Consider the following 25,920-nt stretch of genomic DNA (forward strand, 5'->3'; position numbering starts at 1 on the left):
CCGCTGCGCTGGAGGTCATTGGAAAGGAAGCGGGGGGGGGGGGGGGGCGGGGCCGCGAACGTCGTAAAACGCCGGACTGGGCTGCTTTCCGGCGGACGCTGAGGCACCGCTTTCCTGCGGCGCCCGGCGAGTTGCGAGAGCAGAATCTGAGGCGCGCGTGTCGACTTCTCGAGCTGGAGTCGGTGTCGAAGGAATCAGACAAAGCGAGGATCGGCCTGTGGGTGCCTCCGCTAAGTTGCGGGGCCACTCCAAGCAGCTTCCGCCGTGTCCCACTTCAACGCTTAGGCGCCGCGCGGCCGGGCAGCGGATCTAGGCCTCGGCCAGCGCCCGGGGCCTCCGGGGCCCTCCCGGGCTCAGCATGCCCGGGGTGAAGCTGACCACCCAGGCCTACTGCAAGATGGTGCTTCATGGAGCAAAGTACCCCCACTGCGCTGTCAATGGACTGCTGGTGGCCGAGAAGCAGAAGCCGCGCAAGGACCACCTGCCCCTGAGCGGCCCGGGCGCCCACCACACACTCTTCGTGGACTGTATTCCACTGTTCCACGGCACCCTGGCCCTCGCCCCCATGCTGGAAGTGGCCCTTACCCTGGTAAGCGTGGGAAGGGCTCCTGGCCGCCCCTCGGAGATAGGCCTGCCATCGGCTTCCACGCAGTCCCAGCTGGAAGCTGACAGGTGCCGGCGGGAGTCTAGAACCCACCCTCTGAGGTCGCGGTGACGATGAACGGGATGACCCACGAGAGCGCTTGGATCTTTGCCTGGCACTTAGGGAGCTCCCCGCAGATGGCAGCTCGTAATAGCATCGGCCCAAGGAGCCACTTTTACCATCATGGGTGTTTTTAAAGGCACTTTAGGCGAAGAATAATTCATTAACTGCCTCAAACCAGTAGCCTTTATAGAAACAAGCTATCGTTAAGCGGGTAATGATTGGAAGGCGTTTACATTTGGGATTTTGAGTCGCGGGAAGTTTTGCTGTGTTGAAACCTAAACGCTGGTGTTTGGTCCGTGAGCACCTTCACTGAGTCGGTTCCTTATCTGATGTGAGCGTAAGCGCTGTGGTCCTTTTGGTGGTGGCACTGTGGGATCCCAGAGTTGGGACACGTTTGGGACAACGTCTATGACGTTGACGTCACAAGCACCACGCTTCTTCCTTGAGTTGTGTGAACCAAGTGTAAGGAGAATTTATCTGTTCCCATTAGTAACTTATTTAGCATGCTGCAGTGATTTTAAAAGCTTAAGATTTTGTGAAATCAAAAAGTGGGAACAGTCGTGCCTTCTATCCACCACGCTTTTGTGTGTGTACTTGGCAGTGACTGCTTTATTGAAGCACAATGGGGAAGACTTAGGTCACCAATAAGCTGGATGGTAACTGAATTCTAGGCAGTAGTTTTTGAGGTAATGATCAATGAAGGGGGAAAGACCACCTGTAAATTCCAGGGAGTTGTTAGAAACTTAGAAATAAACTAGCCTCAGACCTGCCTCAGCACCTGAGTTCAGGTACAATGTATAACTATAAACAGTTAAGGATAAACAATGACTAAAAACATTTAATTCATGCAAAAAGTAGTTAAGTTTGAGAAGGTGTAGGTAGGAGTCCTGTCTTTATATGTCCCACCAAGTAAAAATGAATCCATTTCATAATTTACCTGATTATGACCCCATGTAAATTCTTGGTATGGAGGAAGTACCTTCGGGCAAGTGGTTCTGGTCCAAGGTTACTCGGCACATGTTTCAGTGCCTGTTAAATTGAGTCATGGTGTGAATTTCTTCATGTCATCTCTGGGCAGGAGATAGATAAAAAGTGGGTGATATTTATAAAATTAGCCATTTTAGCTTCTGGAGAAATGTACCATCAGCACCAAAACATCACTGGGGTATCTTTTCAACCAACCGTCTTAATTATTCTGTTATCAAGAGGATTGCAGGCTGATTGGATGTGTAGTGCATTCACTTGTAGGGAACTAGACTACCAGTAGCATTAATGCAGGATTATTTATTTCTCCACTAGTGCCAGGCCTGTGGTGGAGAGCTGTATCTGTGGATCAAACACAGTACCTGCTTAGCAGTTGGATTTGTGCCAAGCAGACAAGCACAGTACCAAAGAATAAGTGGCATATGTGGAGTTAAGCAGAAATGGTGAGGGATCCAAGAGAAAAGTCAGTTCACCCAAGTTTACAGAATTAGGGAAGCCACGCTGTCCAGAGAAAGTGACATGCAAATACTGGGCCTATGGGCCAGTTGTAGTAACCCAGGGCATAGAGAACATTCAAGACAGAGGGACCAGCACATGCAAAGACCAAGAGAAAGCTGGGGATGGAGGAAGAGCTAGAGTGTAAAGGGGCCAGGGATAGAGAGGTGAAAGGTGGACAGATACCATTGTAGAGGACCTTGCAGATCACACAGCTTTCACAGGAGGACAGAGGGAAGCCACTGGAAGAGAGTTGCTTGGTCAGACTTGTGTCTTGGAATGATGGTTCTAGCCTGCAGCCAAGAGGATGTTAGAGACAGGAGTGCATGCAGGATGAGATGCAGAGAGGTGGCCTAAACTGAGAGCATTGTGAATGCAGAGAACGATCAAGGGAGCCAGGAGGGAGAATCCACAGGACTTAGTGACTAATCAAATGTGGACAAAGGAAGCAAGGGGGAATCCTCGGTTTCTGAGTTACGCATTGGGAGAACAGTGGTGCCTTTATTGAGGAAAAGTGAAGACAACCTAGTGTTGAAGGTTGAAATGCATCTGGAGCTCAGAAAATGGATGGGCTGGAGACATAGATTGGGAACCAGTAGCTTCTCAATGATCTTTGAGGTCATGAGAGCACGTCATATTGGCCAGGACTGTGTGAAATGAGGAGAGAGCCATGAGCCAAAGCCTGAAGAACTGTAGCTTTTGCATAGTGGGAGGAAGAAGAGAAGTCTGCAGGGTAACTGAGTAGCCTAAGGTAGGAGGAAAAGGAGTGTTGCTTTAAGTCCATAAACAATTCTCTTAGAAATACATAGGTAAAGACAAACTTGAACTGCACTTGGAATTGTAAAAACATTTGTGATTCTTCTCAGTCTTAAGTAAGCTTTACAGAGTTAATGAATTCTGTTCCTATTACAAGATAGGAGTGAAATGCTTAAGAGAATTAAATACACTAACTATAAACAACTACATTTGAGTCACCCTTACCTGAATTTTCCCCATGGAGCAGGGCTGCTTCCCAAACCACTTACCTGGGGAGGGAAGAGGCCCAGAGGAGACCTTGACTCTTAGATGGGCCCATTGGCACCAGCTAGTTAAGAGGGAAGGAGCACTGCTGAGGCCCTGTTCTGATCTTTCTCACCCTGGGTCATTACAATCCATTCCAGACTCTCAGCTTCTCCCTTCATTATTTGAGTCTTCCATCCAGCAAACGTAAGTCCAAACTGGAGCTTCTGCAATAACTTCTTTTCAGCAACTTTCTGAGCAAAGTTATAAAGGAAAATTTGCAATCTGAGTCCATCCAAAAACTTTGTATTACAATTGTGGTATTTAAGTTTATATCATTCAGTTTTTGACTTAGCAACTTTATGACCTGAAGGCGATGAAAGATTTCAGTGGAAGAAGCCATAGTATATCAGTGTATCAGTTGCGGGCAGTGTGTTTTTAATAAAGCCCATAAGTCCGTGAAACTGTATAAATGAGGCCTTATTATCATGGTTTTTTTTCTATTTAGGGAGTTTCATATTATAATTATTTCTGACAAGTGGGGAAAGGTAGACTTGATATGCAGCCCATCAAAGGGCAACATTGGATTCCTTTGAAAGGCTTTTTTAATTTAAGATTTTACTTATTTATTCTTAGGAAGGAAGGTAGAAAGAGGAAGAGAAATACCAGTGTGTGAGAGATACATCAATCAGATGCCTTTCCGATGCCCCCAACCAGGGAACCTGGCCTGCCCAGGCATGTGCCCTCACTGGGAATCAAACCTGTGACCTTTTGGTTTGCGCACTGGCACTCAATCCACTGAGCCACACCAGCCAGGGCCCTTTGAAAGGCTTCTGATTATAATTTTCCCTTTTAAAAAAATCCTTGCATTTTTGGATGCTTTTTATCTGTTTAAGTACTTATGCCTGTTATTTTACTTATCATTATAACCCTTTGACGTAGGTAGTGACGGAATTATTTCTGATAGCAAAAAACCAATTAGCATAAACCTGCTGTTTCTCTAAGCCCTTTATGTCCTTTCCCCTTTTTGATTTCCTAGGACAGTGGAACAGCTTTTGGTTACATTCTGCTCAGATGACTTTCTCATTTGCCAGTCAGCCTAATCACCGAGATTTTGGTCTAGAGTTCTGTCTGCTGACCCCATGTGCGCCTTCTCTGTGCTCATTTGCAGGGGCTGCTCTCCTCTCGCCCTTTCCTAAGCCCGCTCTTCCCTTCCGCCCCTTGTGTATCCCCCAGGACATTCATGTGCTAGCCTGGGAGAGGGAGATGGCTGCTCGGGTCTTCCTTTCAGTTCCTCCCGTTGACTTTCCCCCCTGTCCCCATCCCGTTTCCCTCCAGAGCTCTTCTTTTATGGATCCAGCTCCTTTCCATTCCGTAGAAAACTCAGCATCCCACTTGAGAAGGAGCTTTTCTTCTCAGTGAAATGAACAAACCCTCTCCTTTTAGCCTCCAAGGCCTGCTTATTGCCATAGACAACCTCAACTGGTCAGTGGCAAGCCTGCTCGGGATGGCTCTCTTATCAGTTCCCTGCCTTGCCTACATTATGGCTGTTGTATAGTCACATGAGGTAGGTGGTAGCACTTTGAAAATTGTGAGGTGTCTCACATATGCAAATGTTAGCAAGTTTGCTGAGAGAAGCTACTTTCTTTGTGCTGTGTCTTATTGGAAATGGTTGGGTTGGACCCAGCACTTTTAGTAGTTCTAGTGTCTGGACTGGCATGAGCCAAAAAATGCACCGAACATACAGCGTGGCAGGCTTATCACAAGGTAAAAGTGTCCTTCTTTCTCTCTGAAAAGTAAAAGAAACTGCATGAATAAATGCAGAATTGGGACTCATGTATGCAGTTTTACTGAGTTGGCATCACGTTTCAAAGTGTTATTATGAACTTTTGGTTTTCATTTTGATTGTTCACAGAATGTGTGAGAGGAGTAGGGAATCATAGCAGCAAGGCAAAGGGAAATGGGCTCCCCGAGAAGAGAGGTCAGACAGCAGCTTCTCTGGTCTTTGCCCTGCCCTGCCCTGCCTGACTTGGGAGGAACGAGTTGCTGTTACTGAGCAAGCTACTGCTGAAACCCACTAGGATTTTTATTAATGAGCTGTTGGGCTTACTGGATGGTTCTGAAGGTCGTGCCTGCCCCATTCCCACCCATCCCCACCCCCAACTGCCCATCTTCTGCATCCTGACTTTTACTTCATACCAGGTCACTGTCACCTAACAATATCTGGTACCATTCTCAAGGCTATCAAAGAAAACTCTTCCCGTATTAAGACTTGTGTGCCCTACCTCTGGGGGCTCTGATGTTGGCAGGGAGGCCTCAGTCCATTCTGAGTTCCTCACTTTCATGTTCTCTGTTCCTCAGTTGATGGCCAGGTGTGTCTATATCTGGACAGCTATGGGCAGGCTTCACATGCCCATTATACGCAACCTTACAGTTAACTTGGTTAGTCTTTAAATCATTCAATCATAGGTTTCTAAAACCAAGCCAGAGCTTTGTGACCTGATTCACTTTTAGGATATCCACTTCAGAGAGTTCTGCTAGAAGTTCAAGGTCACGCAGGACATTGTTTTTATGCTGGAATTTGATTAAGCCCTTGAAATTTTTCACACAGGAATTTGCTCTTATCAGGTAAAGTGCAAGTCAAGGTGTGTAATGTGTTTGCTGGGGAACCCAGACCCCCGTTTTCAGCCCAGGAAAGGGATCTAGGAGCTTCTTAGACTGCTCGCTGGCGTATCCTTATATTAAACGTAGCAGTGATCAGCCAAAAAATAGCCCCTCAAAATGTCCACGTCCTAATCCCTGAAACCCATGACTATGTTACCTTACATGGCAAAAGGGACTTGGCAGATGAGATTAAGTTAGGGGTTTTGAGGTGGGGAGATTATCCTGGATCACCTAATGGACCCTGTGTACGGTCTTTATAAGAGAGAAGCAGAGCCCTGACTGAGGTGGCTCAGTGGGCCGGGCATCATCCTGCAAAGCGAAAGGTCGCCAGTTCAGTTCCCCATCAGGGCACAGGCCTAGGTTGGAGACCAGGTCCCTGGTTGGGGGCATGTGAGCGGCACCTGATCAATGTTCCGTTCCCTCTCTTTGTCCTTCCCTTCCCATCTCTCTGAAAATAAATAAATAAATCTTTCTTTTAAAAAAGAGAGAAGCAGGAGTTTACTCCAAGTCAAAGAAGCGATGATGGGAGCAGAGGTCACAGTGATGCAGCCACTAGCTAAGGAATGTGGGTGACCTCCAGATGCTGGAAAAGGCAAGGATAGGATTCTCCCCCAGAGCTTCCAGGAGGAATCAGTCCTGCTGACCCATGGTAGACTTCAGACCTGTAACACAATAAATTTGTGTGATGTTAAGCCGCTAAGTTTGTATCACGTGTTACAAGGGCAGTAGGAAACTGAGACAGTAGCCAAACTTGGGACCCATTTCTAGTTCTGAGTCAGATATAAGAACAACCCATGTACCAGAGGGCGGGGAGAGGAACGGCAGGTGAGCAGAGACAAGGTCGCCTTGAGTGAGGACGCACTCAAGAGGTTGGTCTTTGACTGCATGCAGAGGCCGGAGGGCCACACTAAAGGGGAGACCAATCTCTGAGTGTAGGGAATGGAGCCAAGTATCACGTTTTAAAGCTAGGTGGTACCTTTTGGTGCTACATGGAGGTAAGTTTAAAAATGACAGAAATGGCTCCTATGAGCAGCAATAGAAAGTTTCTAGAACCTGTGCCTTTAAGAGGTGACAGAAACAAAATCAGTAATTTTGGAGTCATTTGCAGCAAAGTTATAGTGAAAGAGCCATTATAAATATTTTGGAGACATAGCCCTAATCTTTTGGGTGGATGACCAAAACATCTAATTGGTTCAACATCTAATTGGAGCCTTGGTTTTGACCCAATATGGTAATTTATGAGCTCTTAGAAGGCCAGAATTATTCTAATCCTTATGAGAGCCAGGGAACCTTGAACTGTAACCATCTTGTAAAACCTGCTTTTAGTCATAAAGAAGACTGGGGTCCAAACCAGAATTCAAGACAAAACCATAGAGCTATATTAAACAAACAAACAAAAAAGAAATATATTTTTAACCAGTTAATTCACTGTGAAAAAAGCGAGGATCAATTTTTCCCCTCTTCTGCAGACTGAGAATAGAATTTATTGTGGCGTATTATTAAAACTCCATTATGGTGAAACAGTTAAGATGACCTTTTGTTTTTGACAATGGCATTAGACCCGCAGGAAGCTAAATCTGATGAGAAAGGGGTGGCATTATAAAACACAAAAAAACTTTCAAAGTCAGCGAGGGGCATTCCTGTCAGTATTTGCCCACCTATGTGTGTGCCCGTTTATCCTGCATCCCAGTGTGAAGGAAGGCCTTTTCGTGGTATGTTGGCGAGAAATACTGAAACTTAGTATAAAAGGGTTTATTTTCAAAAGAGGCTTAGATTTCCATCCGGGCTCTGCTACGTGGCTGTTGAGGCTTTGAACCTCTGAGCTTTAGTCTGCTTATCTGTGAAGGGTTGATTTAAATGATCTTAAGTATTTTTCAAGCCCCAGAATACCTTCGTTCTTCATCTTATAAGAAGGTGTGTAAAGATGGTCCCTCCTTCCACCTCCCCACAGTGCTGCACTTGCTTAATATGTCTCACCGTTGGGGCCTTCTGCAGGACTTGGCAAGGAGGTCACCCCTCATGGCCCCACCCCTGCTGACAGTTACAGAGTCCTCATCTACAGGAAGACACTGCCCGCCCCCGCCCCCCCCACCCCACGCCCCCTGGACACAGTGAGAGTGAGGAGACCATGGGAAGCAAGTTGGTGTGACCTTTTTTCTGTGAACACCTATGTCATTATTATAGCCCTTCTGGAAAGAAAGATACAGGTTCATAGGGTGTATTGTCTCAGCATTGGGGAGGGAGGAGTCTCCTGTGTTTATTAAGACTTGATATTTAAGGGAAAGTCATTTATCTTCCCAATTTTTGTTCCTCTTTCAGATTGATTCATGGTGTAAAGATAATAGCTATGTGATTGCTGGTTATTATCAAGCGAATGAACGAGTAAAGGATGCCAGGTATGTCCGTACAGAAACCTTGGTCTGAGAGGAGGGTCACGTGGTGGGCAGAGACGTCTCCGATGGGCTTTTTGTCCTCCCGTGGGCTGGAGATGTGGAGTCTGAGAGAACAAAATCCTTCCCCGCCCTCTGTGCTTGTTTATAGTATTTGAGGGGAACTGTGGGGTGGGTAATTCCAAACAACAGAAAGTCTAAACATTTATGTTAACTTTCAGATTCTGTTTTGTATCTCCTTTATTTTGCTTAAAGAAAATTCATGCAATGATAGCAATGGTCATGGGCCTCCAACTTCTGTCCCCACTGAGCTCATCTGCCTCGTTTCCTATTCCCAAACTATGAATGATGTAGGCCAGAGCATTAGGAGAAAATACCACTCTCTTTTGGCTCAAATAAAACACCTTTCAGGTTTGGTGCTGTCAAGGGTCTGATGAAAATGTGGTGTGTGCTGCTTCCTTCATATTGCCTCCTTTCTAATTAATTAGTAAAGCAGAGAACTCTGCTTTATTTCTGCCTAGGTCTGGGTCCAACAGAAAAACAGATGACATGCTAAAGTTAGGGTAACTTGAGGAGGGCTTAATAGGCAGATTATCTCCAAAGGTGTGGGTGATGTGTAAGAGACCTCATGAGAGAGCAGTGCAGTAACCTAAAGCTGGTGACAAAAGCCAGTAGATAACATAAATTGCATAGAAACCAGCCATAGAAACCATCACGGGGATATAAAGTGCAGCAGAGGGAATGCACTCAGTACTTTTGTATCTGTGGTGTCAGCTGGGTAGTTGACTGTTGGGCTCATCACTTCCTAAGTTTCCCCGTGTTTTCAGACTGTAAGATGTACTTTTTTTTTTAAGCCACATTTTTTTGCTTCAAAAAATTTTCCCCTATTTTCCTCCTCTAAAATCTAGGTGCAGCTTACGGTGCAGACGCCAGATGTACCTAGGTTTTAGAGGAGGAAAATGGGGGGAAATTTTTGAAGCAAAAAATGTGGTTTTTTAAAAAAAGGGCTTGCTCTGGCTGGTGTAGCTCAGTAGATTAAGCACGGACCTGTGAACCAAAGGATCGCAGTTGAATTCCCAGTCAGGGCACATGCCCGGGTTGCAGGCCAGTTCCCAGCAGGAGACACATGAAAGGCAACCATACATTGATATTTCTCTCCCTCTCTCCCTTCCTTCTCCTCTAAAGATAAGTAAAAAAGTCTTATAGTCTGAAAAATATGGTGTATAAATGTCCATTTACTATGTTATACACCTGAATCTAATCTAATACTGTATGTCAATGGAAATAAAAATAATTTTTTTAAGAAAATAGAAGTCATTTTCAAGAGGAGCAATTCCCTTTGGTGGAGGGCCATGGCCAGTAGCCGGCGTGATGTGACCTCACAAGGAGAGGCCAAGAGGAACCACACCCTGACCTCCCTCTGACCTTCCTCAGCCAGAACCAGGAAAGCCAGGATGGAGTGTGGTCAGTATGTAATGGGAGGCACCGACACACTGGCCTCACGCTGACTGACTCCAGGGTCCAGGCATTAGGGGATGCAGTGAAGGACCTCAGACCTACACTGCTGGAATTCTGTCCTCTTGGCCAGCATGGGCAAGAGGTTGGACTCAATCACATTTTTGGAAATAATACAATAAGCTGGTGGCCAAGTACTGCTATCACTGATGAGACACGAAAGCACTTCAGGGATTAAAAACCCCACTTCAGGGATTAAAAACCCTCTTACCCTCGGAGGACTGGGTCCAGTAGGGACTCTGAGGGCGGTGGAGTAACGAGCAAAATGCTGGGCTCAAAACAACCCCTGTTGAAGCTTCTGCTGGGATGACAGCACACAGGCGCTCTCTGAGCCCCAGTTCCCTGGCTCTACCTCAGGATTTCATCCACCCTCCCATGTGCTGGTCCTGTGTGCTGGGTTGGGAGTAAGCCTGGCATTCCTAACACTGCACCTGGCCTGGGGCTGCACTGTCATTGCTCTGTCTAACCCTCACAAGGATGCTCAGGTAAAGAAACTCCAGCCAGAGGCAGACCCTGCACCAAGGCCACACAGCTTGGAAGCTCAGGACCTGGGACATGCCAACTTCCTTCTTCAGTACTCTGCTTGTACCTAAAAATCTCTTCTCTCTTCAGCAAGAACTAGCTAAAAGTGTGTTCTTTTAGAAATACTAGCTAATTAACAGTGTCTACAGCATAAGCTTTGGAGCCAGGTAGACTTAGTTTCAAGTCCCAGGTGACTTACTGATTCACTTCCTTGGCCTCAGTGGTCCTATCTGTAAAATGGAGCTAGAAGTTCATACCTTAGGGTGGTTGTGAGGATAGGGAGAATCAGCAAGCAGCGTTTTAGCTTTGTGCTTGATTCAAAGTAGGAGCTGGTACAATTACTAGTCCTGTGAATACTTTTTTCAGAGGAGAACCATTCATTGTTTTAACATTAAAAAAAGAAATATAGGGTGTTTATAACTATTTTACTCATTTCCTAAACTTGAGGATTTTGCATCCTTTCATTTTATCATATCATAATTAGCATTTTGTTTTGGTAAATTTCAGTGCCAGGCATTGGGCCCTGGCTTGAGGTAAGATACTCAATAAAAAGCTTTTATTTTTTTTAAAGACTATTTATTTTTAGAAAGAGAAAAAAGGAAGGAGAAAGAGAGGGAGAGAAACATCAACCGGCTGCCTCTTGCAAGCCCCTAACTGGGGTCCCAGCCTGCAACTCCGGCATCTGTCTTGACTGGGAATCAAACTGGTGACCTTTCAGTTCCCAGGCCAACATTCAATCCACTGAGCCACACCAGCCAGGGCTAAAAAGCTTTTAGATACAAATTGTAAAAACGAGAGATCTCAGGAATAGATGCATACGTAGCTTTTGTCCTGGTTGGGGAGAGGCTTAGCAAAGTGGTCTCTGTCTCCAGAGTCCCTGCAGTCCTGTTTGGCGGCTGACTCTGCAGGAACAGAGTTGAAATGGCCTGGCAGAAAACCAAGTACTGACTTTAACATTGTAATGCAACAGTTTTACATTAGGAATGAGGTAGGTCAGTATCTGAGACTAAGTGCAAAATGCAGGGAAAAGTAAACAAAATTGGCAATTCTTTCAAATACTTTGGCAGTTATTAACTACAAATTTTTAAAACTTTTTTCAAAAGAATAAATTTTAAATTTGAGTTCTTGAGCATCTGAAATGGTAGGGTTTTTTTAAATTTGTAAATCTGTCTTGATTGTATTTTTTCCATTACCATTTAGTCCCCTTACACCCGCCTCTGCACAGAAGTCTCCACACTGTTGTCCATGTCTGTGAGTCCTTTTTCCTTTTTGCTCCATCCCTCCATCCCCTAGTCTCCCCCCACCACTAGCTGTCATCTGCTCGCCATCTATGAGTCTGTCCCTGTATTCCTTGTTAGTTCAGTTTGTTCATTACATTCCACATATGAGTGAAATCATATGGTACTTGTCTTTCTCTAACTGGCTTATTTCACTTAGCTTAATGCTCTCCAGGTCCATCCATACTGTCACAAAGGGTAAATCTTTCTTCTTTCTTACAGCTGAGTAGAATTCCATTGTGTAAATGTCCCATGGTTATTTTATCCACTCACCTACTGATGGACACTTAGACTGCTCCCATATCTTGGCGACTGTAAATAATGCTGCAATGAACACAGGGGTGCTTATGATCATTCAATAGTAGCTCTTTTTTTAAAATTTATTTATTATTTTTAGACAGGAAGGGAGGGAGAAAGAGAGGGAAAGAAACATCACTGTATGGTTGCCTCTCACACGGCCCCACAGCAGGGACCTGGCCTACAGCCCAGGCATGTGCCCTGACTGGGAATGAAACCAGCAACCCTTTGGTTCTCAGGCCAGCTCTCAATCCACCAAGCCACACCCACCAGGGCATAGTTCTTATTTTTAATGAGTGTTTCTTGATTCCTTTTCCCAATAAAAGTCACCCACTTCTATGATCATTATAAATGTTTGGATAATAGTTTTGTAAGTCTCTTCATGGCATATGCTTACAAGTCCCTAGAGGACTGTGCACTTAGCAAATGCCAATTTCTTTCCCTTTGCACTTGAGGTGTAAGTGAGTCAGGACCAGTGAAGATGCAGAGCAGTCAGGGTGTCTCTTCCACAGTTAGTGGACGAGTGTGTGGCCCTATACCTGCTCCTCACCATGTCCCATCTGAGCTGTGGGAACTCGGCATTTGTGTGCACTGAAGCAATGCATTTACTTTGAGAGCTTTCATGCTGACCTGATAAACAAGAATTTCTGGGCCCCCTTTCTCTTTTAAACTTTTTTTTTTAATTTTTAGAGATGGGGGGAGGGAGAAAGAAAGAAACATCTATGTGTGAGAGAAATATGGACCAGTTGCCTGTCATACTCCCCCAACCGGGGACCTGGTCCACAAACCAGGCATGTGCCCCGACCTGGAATTGAACCAGTTACCCTTCAGTTCACAGGTCTGCCCTCAGTCCACGGAGCCACACCCACCAGGGCTTAAACTGTTATTGTTGTTTTAATTTTTCTTAACATAATACTTACAATCAACATATCACTATAAATTCTCAATTTTGAACATGGAAATAGAATAATTAGGTAAAATAATTTATTTTTTATAAAACACTATTCATCTGCTTTTTCTAGTTCAGTCACAAGGAAAGGTTTGTAATTGTATAGTATGTGTCTTTAAATAACCTCAAAATAATTAATGTAGTTTTATGGTCATTAAAATATATAGCTTAGATCCTGCTTCAAAAAGCTGAGACTCGGCCCAGTCTGGTGTGGCTCAGTGGATTAACTGCCGGCCTGCAAACCAAAGGGTTGCCGGTTCAACTCCCAGCTGCGGCTCATGCACGGGATGCACGAGAGGCAACCACACACTGATGTTCTTTCCCTCTTACTCCCTCCCTTCCCCTTCTCTAAAAATAAAGAAAATCTTTTTTTTTAAAAAGCTGAGAATAATTGTGCAGGGGAAGTAAGATGCAAAAAAAAGACGACTGCATGCTGAGCATTAAGTGTCAAAGCCTTTACAAGTAAAACAATGTTTTGAAAAGGAACAAATAGACCTCACCTGAGGTAGGTTGGCAATATCACCCTGAAAGGGTGGCGTTTTCTAGGCATTAAAGATGGGGAGGAATTCAAGCAGAAATTGGTATAGAAGGGCATTCCAAACAGGACAGTGTAAGTGAGAGGGCTTGATACTTAGACAGTTTTACTAAATAAGTAACTAAGTGATAATTTAATGAAATTAAAGCCACAGAGCTCTGTTCTGTGGATAGGAATGGTAGCTAGGTCCACAGTGAGAAAGGCCTGGACTTGCCGGTCTGGAAAAGGTGGGCTTCTGTCTTACAGGCACAGGTGAGCAGCATTGTGGGTATGTGTGTAAATGTTGCATTTTAGGAGAATTCATGTGAAGAGAGTTTCCAGGATATATCAGATGAGAAGAGCGTAGAAACTGAGACCAGTTAGGAAGCAATTTTAGAAACCTCTTGGCTATGGTGATAACCTGAACAAAATGGATGACAGAGAATGAAGGAAGCAGAGGCAAGGGAAGAATCTACAGTGCCTGGTGAGTGAAGAAAAGTGGGAAAGGTGACTTCAGTCAGAGAAATTAGAAATAGGTCAGCCCACCTGGACGTGGTAGATTCCAGCTGGGGGTCTTGGACAGGTGGCAGGTGTTGTTGGGTGTCGAGGGTGCTGGCCCACAGAGGCAAGGGGGACAAACCAGACTACATGGTTGTGTAAGAAAATAGAGCAAGAGAGACATCACTGACTTACTACAGAAGCTTAAGAAATGTGGTTAAAAGGGAGGAGAGAGGGTACACAGTGGCTAGAGGGAACCAGATACGTAGTTTTTTATTCTGAAAAGGAAAAGACTTACTCAAATTTGACAGCAGAGCTGTCAGATATGACAGCAAGAATATATTTTAAATAAGGCCCCGAGGAGGAGTTCAGAGTGAATGGGCCCATGGGTGGCAGGATGCCTCTTCCTGGAACAGAATAGAAAGATAACTTTGTTTATGGGGGTAGCCAGGGATGAGGTTGGGGCTAGGAAGTTGTCATTTATCAAGGTTGGGTGGGATTGGGCTAGAGCCAGCAATTGAAGGGTGACAAGCATAGAAAAGGTTTGGAATGGCTTAGGAATTTGCGGGGGCGGGGGGGGTTATTTTTATTTTTATTTTTATTTTATTTTTTTAGATAAAGTGAGAGACTCAATTGCCAGCAGCTAAGAAGTGGGCAGAGTCACTTTGGGAGCTTGCAAATGGAAAAGATGGGCCAAGGAGGCTACTAGCCCGGAGCATTCAGCAGCAGTTCATCTGAGTGCTTTGGGTAGTGCTCTCCACTGGGTTCCAGGAAGCCTTTCTATTTAGAAGATGCAGTCTCAGGATCCCCTTCACAAGGGCTTGCAGGGGGGATGAGACAGGACCCGCTTTGCGCTACGCACCCCATTGTGGTTACAGCATTCCCTGTTCTCAATACAAGTCATTGCAGGTGGACTGCTGGTCCTTTTATTGTCGCTTGTTTACTGTGCTGTGGGTAGACAGTGTTGAGTGGCATTAACCAGTATGTGGTAAACTCACTGGTTCTTCTTTTGCAGTCCAAACCAGGTTGCAGAAAAGGTGGCCTCCAGAATTGCTGAGGGCTTCAGCGATACTGCTCTCATCATGGTAAGTCTCTCTTGATTGCCCATTGTGCTTTCTCTTTACAGGACGGCTACTGAGCATTTTCTTGCTAACAGAGAGCTTTGCTGTATAAGCGGCCTTCGTTTCTGCAGATAGTCAGACCATTGCCACTTTTTGTAGTCACAGCACATAGGCCTTTAGAAGGGGAGAGTCATTCCAGTTCAGTGGTTCTCAAAGTAGGGTCCCTACATTGGCAGCATGAGCACCAGCTGGGAACTTGTTAGGGACTCAGGTACATAGGTAGCTGACATATGAGAGGGGACCTCCCCCTACCAAAAAAAAAATGGAATTATCCTGTGGAAGGTGGGCCCCTTGTAGTAAGCTTCTTCCACTAGGTGAGTGTTCTAGGAACCCATCTGTATTCATATACCATATGGTGTTATTGTGAGAGGTTGTGTTCAGCTCCAGTGAATTGTTTTTGAAGACTCTTTCAATGCATTTGCCCATTTCATGATTTATAAGCACACCTGCCACACTGTGTGCTGAGTGTTCAACAGTTTTTGACCAAAACATGGCATGACCCCCATGCCCCACCCTCCTATACAATGGATCTCACACTCCAAGCACCTTTTTTTTTTAAATTTGTTTCCTGGGATGAAAAAAGTCCTCAGCCCTGGCTGGTGTAGTTCAGTGGGTTGAGCTCAGGTCCAAGCTGTGAACCAGAGGATCGCGGTTTGATTCCCAGTCAGGGCACATGCCTGGGTTGCAGGCCAGTTCCCAGTGAGGGACACATGAGAGGCAACCATACATTGATATTTCTCTCCCTTTCTCCTTTCCCTCTAAAGATAAATAAATAAAATATATTTAATTACAAAAAAGAGTCCTCAAAGGGAAACACTTTGCTGATGTGGAAGAGATGAAACAAAAAATGGCAGAAGCACTAAAAAGCATCAGAATTGACAAGTTTAAAAACTGTTTTGAGTAGTGGAAGAAAGTCTTGATTGGCGTATTGCGTCAAATGGAGAGTACTTTGAAGGTGACTGAAGTTTAAACATGTAAGAATAAAGACACGACTTTTAAAAAATAGATTCTGGGTTTTGGGGGGTTTTTTAGTCCCCCCTCATAAGAGCCTGTTAATAATCTCAATTTAGACAGTTCTACCAGGGAGGGAAGAAGCAATATTTGAAAGCTCCACTTTTGTGAACAAAACAGATAGTATTTATCCTGCATAACACACAGTTTACCGTGGGCCACACTTCTGCTGTGGGCCACGGGGAGGTGCCTAGCAGCCTCTGGAAAGGTGCTGGCTCTTGACTTTTATCAGCTCCATTCACAGCTGTGTCCTTTGTCTTGTGTGCAGGTGGACAACACAAAGTTTACGATGGACTGTGTGGTACCTACGATCCATGTGTACGAACACCATGAAAACAAATGGCGGTGCAGAGACCCACACTAGTGAGTGCTGTGTCCTCATAGTGACCTGTGCGCAGGCTGTGCCAGGGCCTGTTGCAAGTACCCAGGTCCCACAGAAAGCTGATCCTGGCTTCCTGTGTTTTTCAGTTACCTGTTCTCCAGAGACGTGTACATACAGAAGTCATGCATGTTCCTCGGCCCCTGGGGAACTGAGGCCAATAGGGCTTCAGGACCATAGAGAGAACCTGAGTGTTACATGGGGTCTTCCCAAACCCCAGGGCACCTCTCCATAAGCCAAAGCGCCTTTCCAGGCATTTGGTTTGGTTTATTGGTAATCACTCAGAGTGTATCAGTCATCTACCTCCAGCTTTTTCAGCGTTTCATCTGGAGGGTGTCTTGAGTTATTTACGTTTTGTATTGTTGATGTACATCTTTATGTGTTTAAAATGTACGTGTTTGCTAGTATTCATTGTCTTCCTTTATACCACTCTGTGGGGCTGGTTTTATGTTTAATCTGTTGAAAAGCCAAACCTTGTTTCATTAAGAGGTTGATCTCCTGTTTCACCTCGTAGTGATTACTGTGAAGACTGGCCAGAAGCCCAGAGGATCTCAGCGTCGCTCCTAGATAGCAGGTCCTATGAAACACTCGTCGATTTCGATAACCACCTAGATGACATCCGGAATGACTGGACGAATCCAGAAATCAACAAAGCTGTTCTGCATCTGTGTTAGGGAGGGATTTCAGTGACTAGCCTCTGGGCATTTCCACTGGGCTAAAGAAGAAAAGCTATTTTTAAATGTAAATAAAATATCTTATGGCCTGTGTGGAAAGCTGAGTTTTCAGAAGTGGCGTGTGCCTTGAAAGAGGGCAGACTGTCCCAGAAGGCGCCTTTTTCATGCAGAGTCTGTAGCAGAGGCACGGACTGCCCCGTCTGACCGTCCGTGGAGTTCTTCCCAGCTGTATGTTGCCATAATCCTCCCAGTCAGAGCCATTTCTGCTTGTCCAGAATCATTCCTATTAAACAGTTTGAACTAATGTTTTATAATCTGGAAAGGATACTTTTTAAGACTTATGAATTATCTTTTTTAAAAAGCCCATATCCTATACCCGAATGAGAACGTGTGTGTGAGTTTTCGTCCCGTTTCAGTTAATATCACCCAGTCCTGGGATTGGGCAGGCGCGTAGTGTGCTGGTGCCCAGCCGATGCCTGAGAACCTGTGTGTTGCTGTTCAGCGGTCGGGAGGCCACAGCTATGAACAGTGCTGCCCCACGTGGTGTGGGGTGCACTGCTGCAGCGCTGCACAGTGGGAATAAAGCCACTGTTGCCTGGGAAACCTTCGCCACTCAGGGTGAAAACAAACATCATTGGTGATGGGAGTGCAGTGTAATGCTTCTCCATTGACCAGAAAGCTTATAAACTGTGCAGTCAAAAAGGAAACATAAACAGTACTAAGATGATTTTTAACAGTACTAACTCTAACTTGCATGATTATCTAAATGATTCCTACTCATTATTTGTTTTGTATTTGAAGTAACAGGAGCAAAACAAAAAGACCCCCCAAGTTTTACAGAGCTTGTCTGTAATGTTTATACATAGAACTTAACTGTGGTTAAACTTTTTTGATGCAGTCACTGGAAGTTGTTGGGGAAATTTGATGGTACCATTGCATTTTTTATGTGAATTATTTTGTGCAGACTTCAGAGAATTCTATCTTTCCTACTATCTGATGACATGAAGGAAATTTTTAACGGCATGATCTGTTGAAAGGGTTTGTGACCCAGCATTCACTTTCTATTGACAAATAGGGAAAATTTTTCAGATATTGCCTATAATAGATGTGCTTTATTTGATCCACCAGATTCTCTCTTCCCCTGACTCCAAACTCTTCTTACCCTTAATTTTGGAAGCTGACATTGCTTTGTGTGGGGAATGCAAACCAAGGGGTGGTGGGTCAGTCGCACGCTTCCATCTTTCCCACCGCCCGCACCTCGGGGCCCATGACCTTGGGCAGTCTTGTTCCACTGGGTTCGTGTTTGTTTCAAAAAGGAAGAGGAATCACCACCAGCGTTCACCACAGACAGGCTGTGTTTTCCTGGGATTCAGATGAGAGTGCCACATCCAGTTCAAGGTCAGGGCTGCTTGGAATCGAGGTGAGTTGGAAGGCATCTTAAAGGTAGTCTGAAAACCATTCTTGGTGGAATGGCTGCGGGGGATTCTCGCACCAGCTTCTCCAGAGCTTGCGCCATCTTCCAGTTTGGATTTTAGCCTGGATCCTGGTCCTCTCATGGCTGAGTCAGGCTTAGATTTTCAGAAGGCATATTAATATTAAATATTTGGAAGGAAAGAACACATTTGAGGAAAAAACATTTCTAAGATACAGTACCTTGTAGAGATACTACAAGAGATGGAGTGTCCTTGTAGAGATGGGAAAAGCTGCTGAGCCCCCAGCTCCTGTGCTGGGCCCCCTCCCTCTGGTCTGTCTAAACCTTGCTGTTGGCCGCTGAGCCTCCAGGCCCTCCAGGCCGTCCCAGGATAAAAGTGAGAGCCTATCAAATAGAGTACGAAATGTATGCATACTCTGCCTTCACACGGAAAAGATGAAAGGAGCAACACAGAGTATTTGTACAACGAGGAAATCTGTTGGTCACAATGTTCTTAATCTAAAGGGCTTAGAGAGGGGAGAGGATGGGTGCTGGTGGGGGGTGGATAACCCCACAGAGCCATCCATACGCTCAAGATCAGTCTGGTGAAAATTTATCTCCTGCACCCTGGCTGGTGCAGCTCAGTGGATTGAGCGTGGGCCTGCAAACCAAAGGATCACGGTTCGATTCCCAGTCAGGGCACATTCCTGGGTTGCAGGCCAGTTCTCAGCAGGGGACTCACAAAAGGCAACCATACATTGATATTTCTCTCCCTCTCTTCCCTTCCCCTCTAAAGATAAATAAAATCTTTAAAAAAATTTATCTCCTGTATAACATCCATCCATTGAGAGGTGAATAGAGTAGAACTAAAGTATTTTTCGTTTCTAATCATGGCATTTAAGAACTGAGGATACTAAACATGGAAAAGTAAGCAGTAACTTCATAAATAAAAAGCAACATGCTTGCTAAGGAAAAGTTGATTTTGCTGGTTCTGATGGAATTAGGTTAATATAGAAAGCAACTTAGAAACCTTGAGTAATTTAAATTTTCAAGTTAATTTTCCTGGGATCTGCTGTTTGTCAGCCTGATCAGAATAAAAAGTTCTTGCATAATTAGTTTTGATTCAATAGCTTATTTTTCTGATTGATGTACTTGGAAAACCTGTTCCTGCGTATAGTCATTCTCACCTCTTCTGTCCTACCTTTTTTGTTTGGCCTTCAAAAGAAAAATATTTGCCTCAAAACTGCGCCTTTTTAGGATTATTGCTGTCTTAACACAGTAGCTGCTTTATGACATCATGAGAATGGAAAATAGCCATGGGCATTCATCTCTATACCCTGTGGGCATTTTTAGCAATTTTAGTGAGGAGAGCTGAATTTAAAAATAGACTTCCGCTCACTAATTGACATTTGTAAAGGCTCTCTGTCAACTCGCTGTCTCTTAAGCACTGGATTTTTTCTTCAGTTCAATAGAAAGCCTGGCCCAGATGGTGGTTTGTGTTCCCCGCCAGCTCTCCAGTGGGTGGCAGGTTAATTTGGCTCCACTTCCACACACTCAGAATCCAGAGGGTAAATATGTTTGTTTCACAGGGTTGACTTACACCTTAAACTGCTTAAGATATTCTTGTGTGGGATGCAAAATCTGATCAAGTTTATTACTTCCTAGAAATAAATGGCCATTCTGAGGAGCCTTTTCTTCCTTAACGATTAACTTCTTGAGGTGGGCATTTCCTCAATACGATCTGGAGGTTTTTCTTTAGCGTGTGCGAGGTAGCCCCCTTTGGAACTGTAAGAATTGTAGTCGTCTTTGCTGTTAGAACATGACGAGTGCCAGCAGAGTGCCCACTGGGATTGGACTGGAGGAAACTTGGCTTGAATTGTGTTGCGTTACAAAGCAGAATAGCATCCTATATTTAGCACTGTCTAAAAAACTCGGGATGCCATCGATAAACCTGTAAATAGTTGATTTCAGAATGTTCATGAAGTTCTGTAGGCCAGCATCCTGCCTCTGGCAGGGGACAGTTCTAAGGGTTGGGGTGTCTGCCCCAAAGCAGGAAACTTGCTGAATGTGCCAGGGGCCCTGGGTGTGCCCCAGGTGCTGAGGATTAACGAAAGCCTGGATTTCCTGCCCTCTAGGTCCTCTTCTCCTTACTAAAGAAGCGTTGGTCATTTCTCAGGATTGGATGTTCTCAAAAAAGAGACCCTTCCTGCCCTGACCAGGTGGCTCAGTTGGTTGGAGCATTGTCCCCTACACCAGAAAGTTTGCGGCTTTCATCTCCAGTCAAGGCACATGCCTAGGTTGCATGTTTGATCCCCAGTTGGAGCAACTGGTGTCTCTCTCTCTCTCTCTCTCTCTCTCTCTCATATCGTGTTCTTGGGTGAGAATTTTTTTAATTTTATTTTTTAGAGAGAGGGGAAAGGAGGGAAAAAAAGAGGTAGAGAAACATTGATATGCAAGAGAAACATGAATCAGTTACCTCTCATTTATATGCCCCCAACCAAGGACCTGGCCTGAACCCAGACATGTGCCCTGACTGGGGATTGAACCAGTGACCTCTCATTTCACAGCACTCAACCCACTGAGCCACACCAGCCAGGACATAAAATGTATTTTCAAAGAGACATTCTGTTGCCCCCAGCAGAACCTCGATTTTTCCCTGATAACTCCAAATGCGGCAGTGGTGTCTACTGTCAGCTAATAGAAGAGGTGTGTGGTGGTGAGTAGTCAGTGCCAGGTGTGAATCTCAGCTTTGCCACTTTCTGCTCCTGTGAGCAAGTTACACCTCCAGTCTTGCCTGAAGAATGAGGGTGGTAACCCCTGCTTGCACTGGTCATGAAGGCGGAGGGAGTCATACCTGTGCCAGCACTTAGCAGAACGTGTTAGGGCTGCACTGAAAAAAATTTCTTAATGTGTTAACAATTCTAGAACATACTGTGGGTCAGACTGATAAGTGCCTATTCACAGTAAACATTCAGTGACCATCTACCGAATGAATAAGTGAGTGAATAAAAACGTTGTTCTCCAAAGGTAACCGCAGCTTGCATGTCTTACTTACACTGCATCCCCAGCCTGGTGGTGAAGAACAAGTGGAGGGGAGTGGCTACAGTCAAGCTGCTAAATTACTTAAGTAGGCTGAGACAGAGGAAGCGAAGGCTTGCTTTAACTAGCCTGGGAACCTAAAAAACTTCTGAACGCCCCAGTTATGCCTGACGATACAGATATATAGGTCCTTATAGATAGCCCTGTGATTGCCCCTGAAGGACGTAGGAAAGAGTGGTTACAGTCTAGAACACAAATCGTCTAGAGCAGGGTCCCCAGCACACCCCCCAACGCACACACCCCCCACACACACACCCCACATATGGACTGGCACTGCTCGGTGGCCTGTTAGGGCCCCGGCCACGTGGCAGGAGGTGAGCAGCAAAGCTTCATTCACATTACCGCCTGAGCTCCGCCTCCTGTGACGCCCCCACCTGCCCCATCCATGCAAAACTGTCTTCCATGAGACAGGTAGGTCCCTGGTGCTAAAAAGGCCGGGGACCCCTGGGTTAGAGGACCACTGTCTTGGACTAATCCAGAGGCTGGGAATGCAGGACTGTTCTGAAGAACATACTTTTTCTGGTAAGAACTGTTTTCCTTCTTCAGAGCACGCCAGGCATTACCCAGCTGTGTTTATGATTTGCAAACCCTAAGAACCCTGAGTGAGCTTTTACCATTTGTTTCTAGCCAGTGCCTCTGACTTTGTGCTCACGTCGGGAAGGCTGACCCAGTATTGCTGCAGGTGATGGACATTCTTCTGTGTGCTTTCTCATGTACACACGTTCACAGTTCTCCGGTTTTATGAAGATGCGAACCTTTGGGGGGGCTGTTCGTTCAGCTTTCGGGATGTGCTGTTAGCTGAACACCCAGCCACAGTGTGTGAGGGCTCCAATTGCTCGTGTCTTCACCGAACACTTTGTTATCAGTCGTTTTAATTTTAGAAGCTTTGGTGACACGTCATGGTACTTTGTGGGTTATTGGCCTAAATATGAAAAGTAAAACAATAGAATTTCCAAAAACGAACAATGTATTCATGACTTTGGGCTTGGCAAAGAGTTAGTTTGTTTATTTATTTATTTTTAATCCTCACCTGAGGACATTTTTTTAATTGCCTTTTTAAAGACAGAGGAAGGACGAGAGAGAAACATTGATGTGAGAGAGAATATCGATTGGTTTCCTCCTGCATGTGTCCGGGCCAGGGATTGTACACACCTGGACCAGGAATCAAACCCAAGACGTAGGTGTATTCCCTGATCAGGAATCGAACCCATGACCCTTCGGTTACAGAATGACACTCCACCTAACTGAGCCACACTGGCCAGGGCTTGGCAAAGATTTTTAAACAGGACACAAAGAAATAATAAACTGTGCTACCTTAAAATCACAAACTTATTCATTAAAATGAAATTAGCACAGTGAAAAGGGAAGCCAGAGACAGAAAGAAGATATAAATTTATAATACAATTATCCAACAAAAGAATTCTATGCAATATATCTATCCCAATATATTTAAAGTTACAGGTCAATTTTTTTTAAAAAACGATAACTCAATTGATCCACCACTTCCCAAAAGACACCCAGTGGCCAATAAGCATGTGAAAACGTGCTCAACTAATGTCATCAAGGAGAAGCAAACCGAAAACGGGATAGTCCGTCTTTCAACGGGAAGAAAGTGTCACGAAAGAGTCCAAGTGTCCTGAGTACCCCAAGGAAGTCCCCCTGTGCCTCTGTCAGACACCCCCAGAGAAAGAGCGGCCTTCGCAGCTCAGAATATTGGGACAGTATTTCTGAGACTCCGCTTTCACACCTGACCTAGGCAGAGAGGAAGTAACAATTCTGGGTCTGAGGGTCTCAGCTGTGGTCTCCTCTGGCCTGCCTCGGACCCGTCCCATGCAGGACTTGCGGAGACTGCTGCGGCCACCTCTGCCGGCCTGGCCTCCCACCTGGTCCTGCCCGGCAGCTCAGAGCTGGACCTTCTTGAGCAGCGTCGTTCTGCTAATCACCTGTAATTTCTGGAATTTACTCAGCAGCCTGCCTTCTGAGGAACCCAAAAGCCATTTGTAGATCCTGCTGATAAATGGCTGCCCTGAGGTCAGGTAAGCTCTCTGCCAAATTACTTCGGGGCTAAGAGGCAGTTTTCAAAACTCTACCGAGACCCAGGGTGCCTTTATAGCAGGCTCCGCACAGCTGGAGCCCCAGGACGAAGGCACTGTTCATCTGAGCATTATGGGATTATCCGGGATGGCTGGTACTCTCCATAACAAGAGAGTGTGGCTATCGATGCAGGCTGATGTTCCCACAGAGGCAGCCACACACCAGGCTGCACTGACATCTGGGCAGAGGGAAACTGAGGCAGGACTGGGTGAGTCTGGCAGGCCTGCAGGAGAAAACAGGAGTGTGTTTTGGCTGGAAGACCCGTGGAGCAAACAGATGGGGAGAAGCCCAGGTCCCAAAGGAAATGAAGATGCAGCGGAGTGTTCTTTCTGTTTTCCCCAGAAACAGAAAGAGTTCTTTCTGGAACCCCAGCAACGGGTTCCTTGGCTCCCTTCCTAAATGTGTTTCCGAAGCAGCCCACCATTGAGACAAGCCCCGTGTGGGCACAGCCTAGGTCACTCTTCTGGGGACCCCATCCCTTCCCTGGTCCTGCAGGAAGATTGGGGTGGGTACTGAGAACTGGCTCCCGCACCCCCACCTCTGCACCCTCTAACCCAGCCAACTCACCGCCCTTCCATCAGCCCTTTGGATGCTGTGTTGGGGGAGTAGAGACACAGGAGTGACCCACAGACCCTGCCAATAGGCTCTTGGTGTAATAAGTGCCGGAACAGGTGCAGGCGGGATGAAGCCCATTTCAGGCAATGGCTGTCTCCCCATAGGAGGTTCCCCGGGGAAGATAGAAGCCTGGAGCAGAGAGAAGCATCGGGTGGGGCTTCCATCTGAGCAGTCAGGGAGATGGCAGAGCCAAGTGGGAAAGGTGCGAGGGGTGAGGAGAGGCAGGCTGAGACAACTGAAGTGTTTTCTATCTCTGGCCACTGTCTCTCCTGTGCTTAGGCCAGTTCCATGTAGCTCTGCACTGACCTGCCCTATGGCACTAAGGATTGGATGGTGAACAGAGCCTGACAGTAGGTGTGGGAACCCTCTGCCCAGGTGGTAGGCCTGGAGGCCAATGTCACAGTCAACTTACCACCTTTCTGTTTGCACCTCTGGTGCATCCAGAGCAGGCCGCCCGCCCCCTCCCCCGCTCCCCACCCCCATGTCTGGAATGGCAGAGGGGTGTGTGGGTGTGACCTGCACAGGCCCTGAGGGGCAGGGGGCGGGGCATTGAGGAAGGGATGAAAATCTTTACAGTGAGTCAGAAAAAGAAAGGGGTCCTTTGTGCACACAGACCTCCCTCCTCTCTGCTGATGCCCAAGACGCTCCCTATGGTAAAAGAACACAGTGGGATTTGAGAACAGGCCCTCCCACGCTCCCCCTTGCCTAGTACCTGCTGTGAAACTGCTTTTGCTGGTTCCAGCTTCCTGAACCACCTGGGGGGCACCTGTCCCAGACACACTCCCAGTCCCACCCCAGAGGGCCAAGGTCGGCCTTCGACAATGTTTAATTTACATCCATTCTCAGAATCACAGAACCCCTAAAGAAACCCCAAGAAGAAGAAGTCACTAAGGTTGCTTCACAGCAGGGACAAGAGTGCCCTCACTGGACTGAATGCAGTCCTCACACAGTCCCCTCTCAGCGGGCAGCAAGGACTCCGAGCTCGCTTCCCCTCTGGCCTGATCCGAAACATGCAACGTGCCCACAACCGCCTGCACCCAGCTCCACTTCCTGTGCCTCCCACTGTCCATGGCTGGCTTTAATTCCAAGAACATTCTTTATACTCCTGAGGGGGTCCGAGTTGAGCGAGCCCTTTAGTGATGCTTTCTTCCATCTGAACCCCAAAAGGCTCCAGAGACAAGTGGCAGCCTGAGGAACGTGCTGGGAAGGGGGGGCTGTCTGCTCACCGCCTTGGCGAGCTTCATCTGGACTTCCTAGAACTGGTATGAGTGAGTGGATTCGGGGGTTTCACAGGTCTGAGCGGACAGATGTCCTTGCCACGGCCGACTTGGTTCTTAGCAGCTTGCTCGAAATGCGGGTCTCTCCAACCAGCTGGTCTCACCACCCACCACAGCTCTTGGCCTTGCAGCTCTCTACCTAACTGGATCCACGCGTTCACCTGTGGCTGCTTGTCTGGCTGTTTCATTGGAAGTCCCCAGGCTGGGACTGGGCCGCCCTCCCGCTCTGGGGCTGACTGGCTGCCATTCACGGGGGCTTCACTGGAGCACAGCACCCTGGCCCACCACGGTTATGAGGGCACCTCGCCCTGCTTCAGGGGACAGTGGTCTGCTTTCCCTCCCCAAACTGCCCCCGAACCCCTCTCAGGGAGCTGAGGCCACAGGCAGCCTGCCCACCAGGGGAATGTGTGCAAAATGACACTGGAGCTG

At 46.3% G+C, this 25,920-nt stretch overlaps 1 protein-coding gene across 1 annotated transcript; it reads left to right on the forward strand.

The window, feature by feature from the left end:
- The first annotated feature begins 105 nt into the window (after positions 1 to 105).
- EMC8 (ER membrane protein complex subunit 8) lies at positions 106 to 17,300 on the forward strand. The gene is made up of 5 exons (XM_037040246.1): positions 106 to 589; positions 8,168 to 8,244; positions 14,826 to 14,895; positions 16,211 to 16,305; positions 16,836 to 17,300. The coding sequence occupies exons 1-5, from the start codon at positions 359 to 361 to the stop codon at positions 16,993 to 16,995; spliced, it is 633 nt and encodes a 210-aa protein (XP_036896141.1). The 5' UTR covers positions 106 to 358; the 3' UTR covers positions 16,996 to 17,300.
- Positions 17,301 to 25,920: the final 8,620 nt, after the last annotated feature.

Source organism: Sturnira hondurensis, unplaced genomic scaffold (assembly GCF_014824575.4).
Source record: "Sturnira hondurensis isolate 20B ecotype Veracruz unplaced genomic scaffold, ASM1482457v3 Scaffold0002597, whole genome shotgun sequence".
Classification (NCBI taxonomy): domain Eukaryota; kingdom Metazoa; phylum Chordata; class Mammalia; order Chiroptera; family Phyllostomidae; genus Sturnira; species Sturnira hondurensis.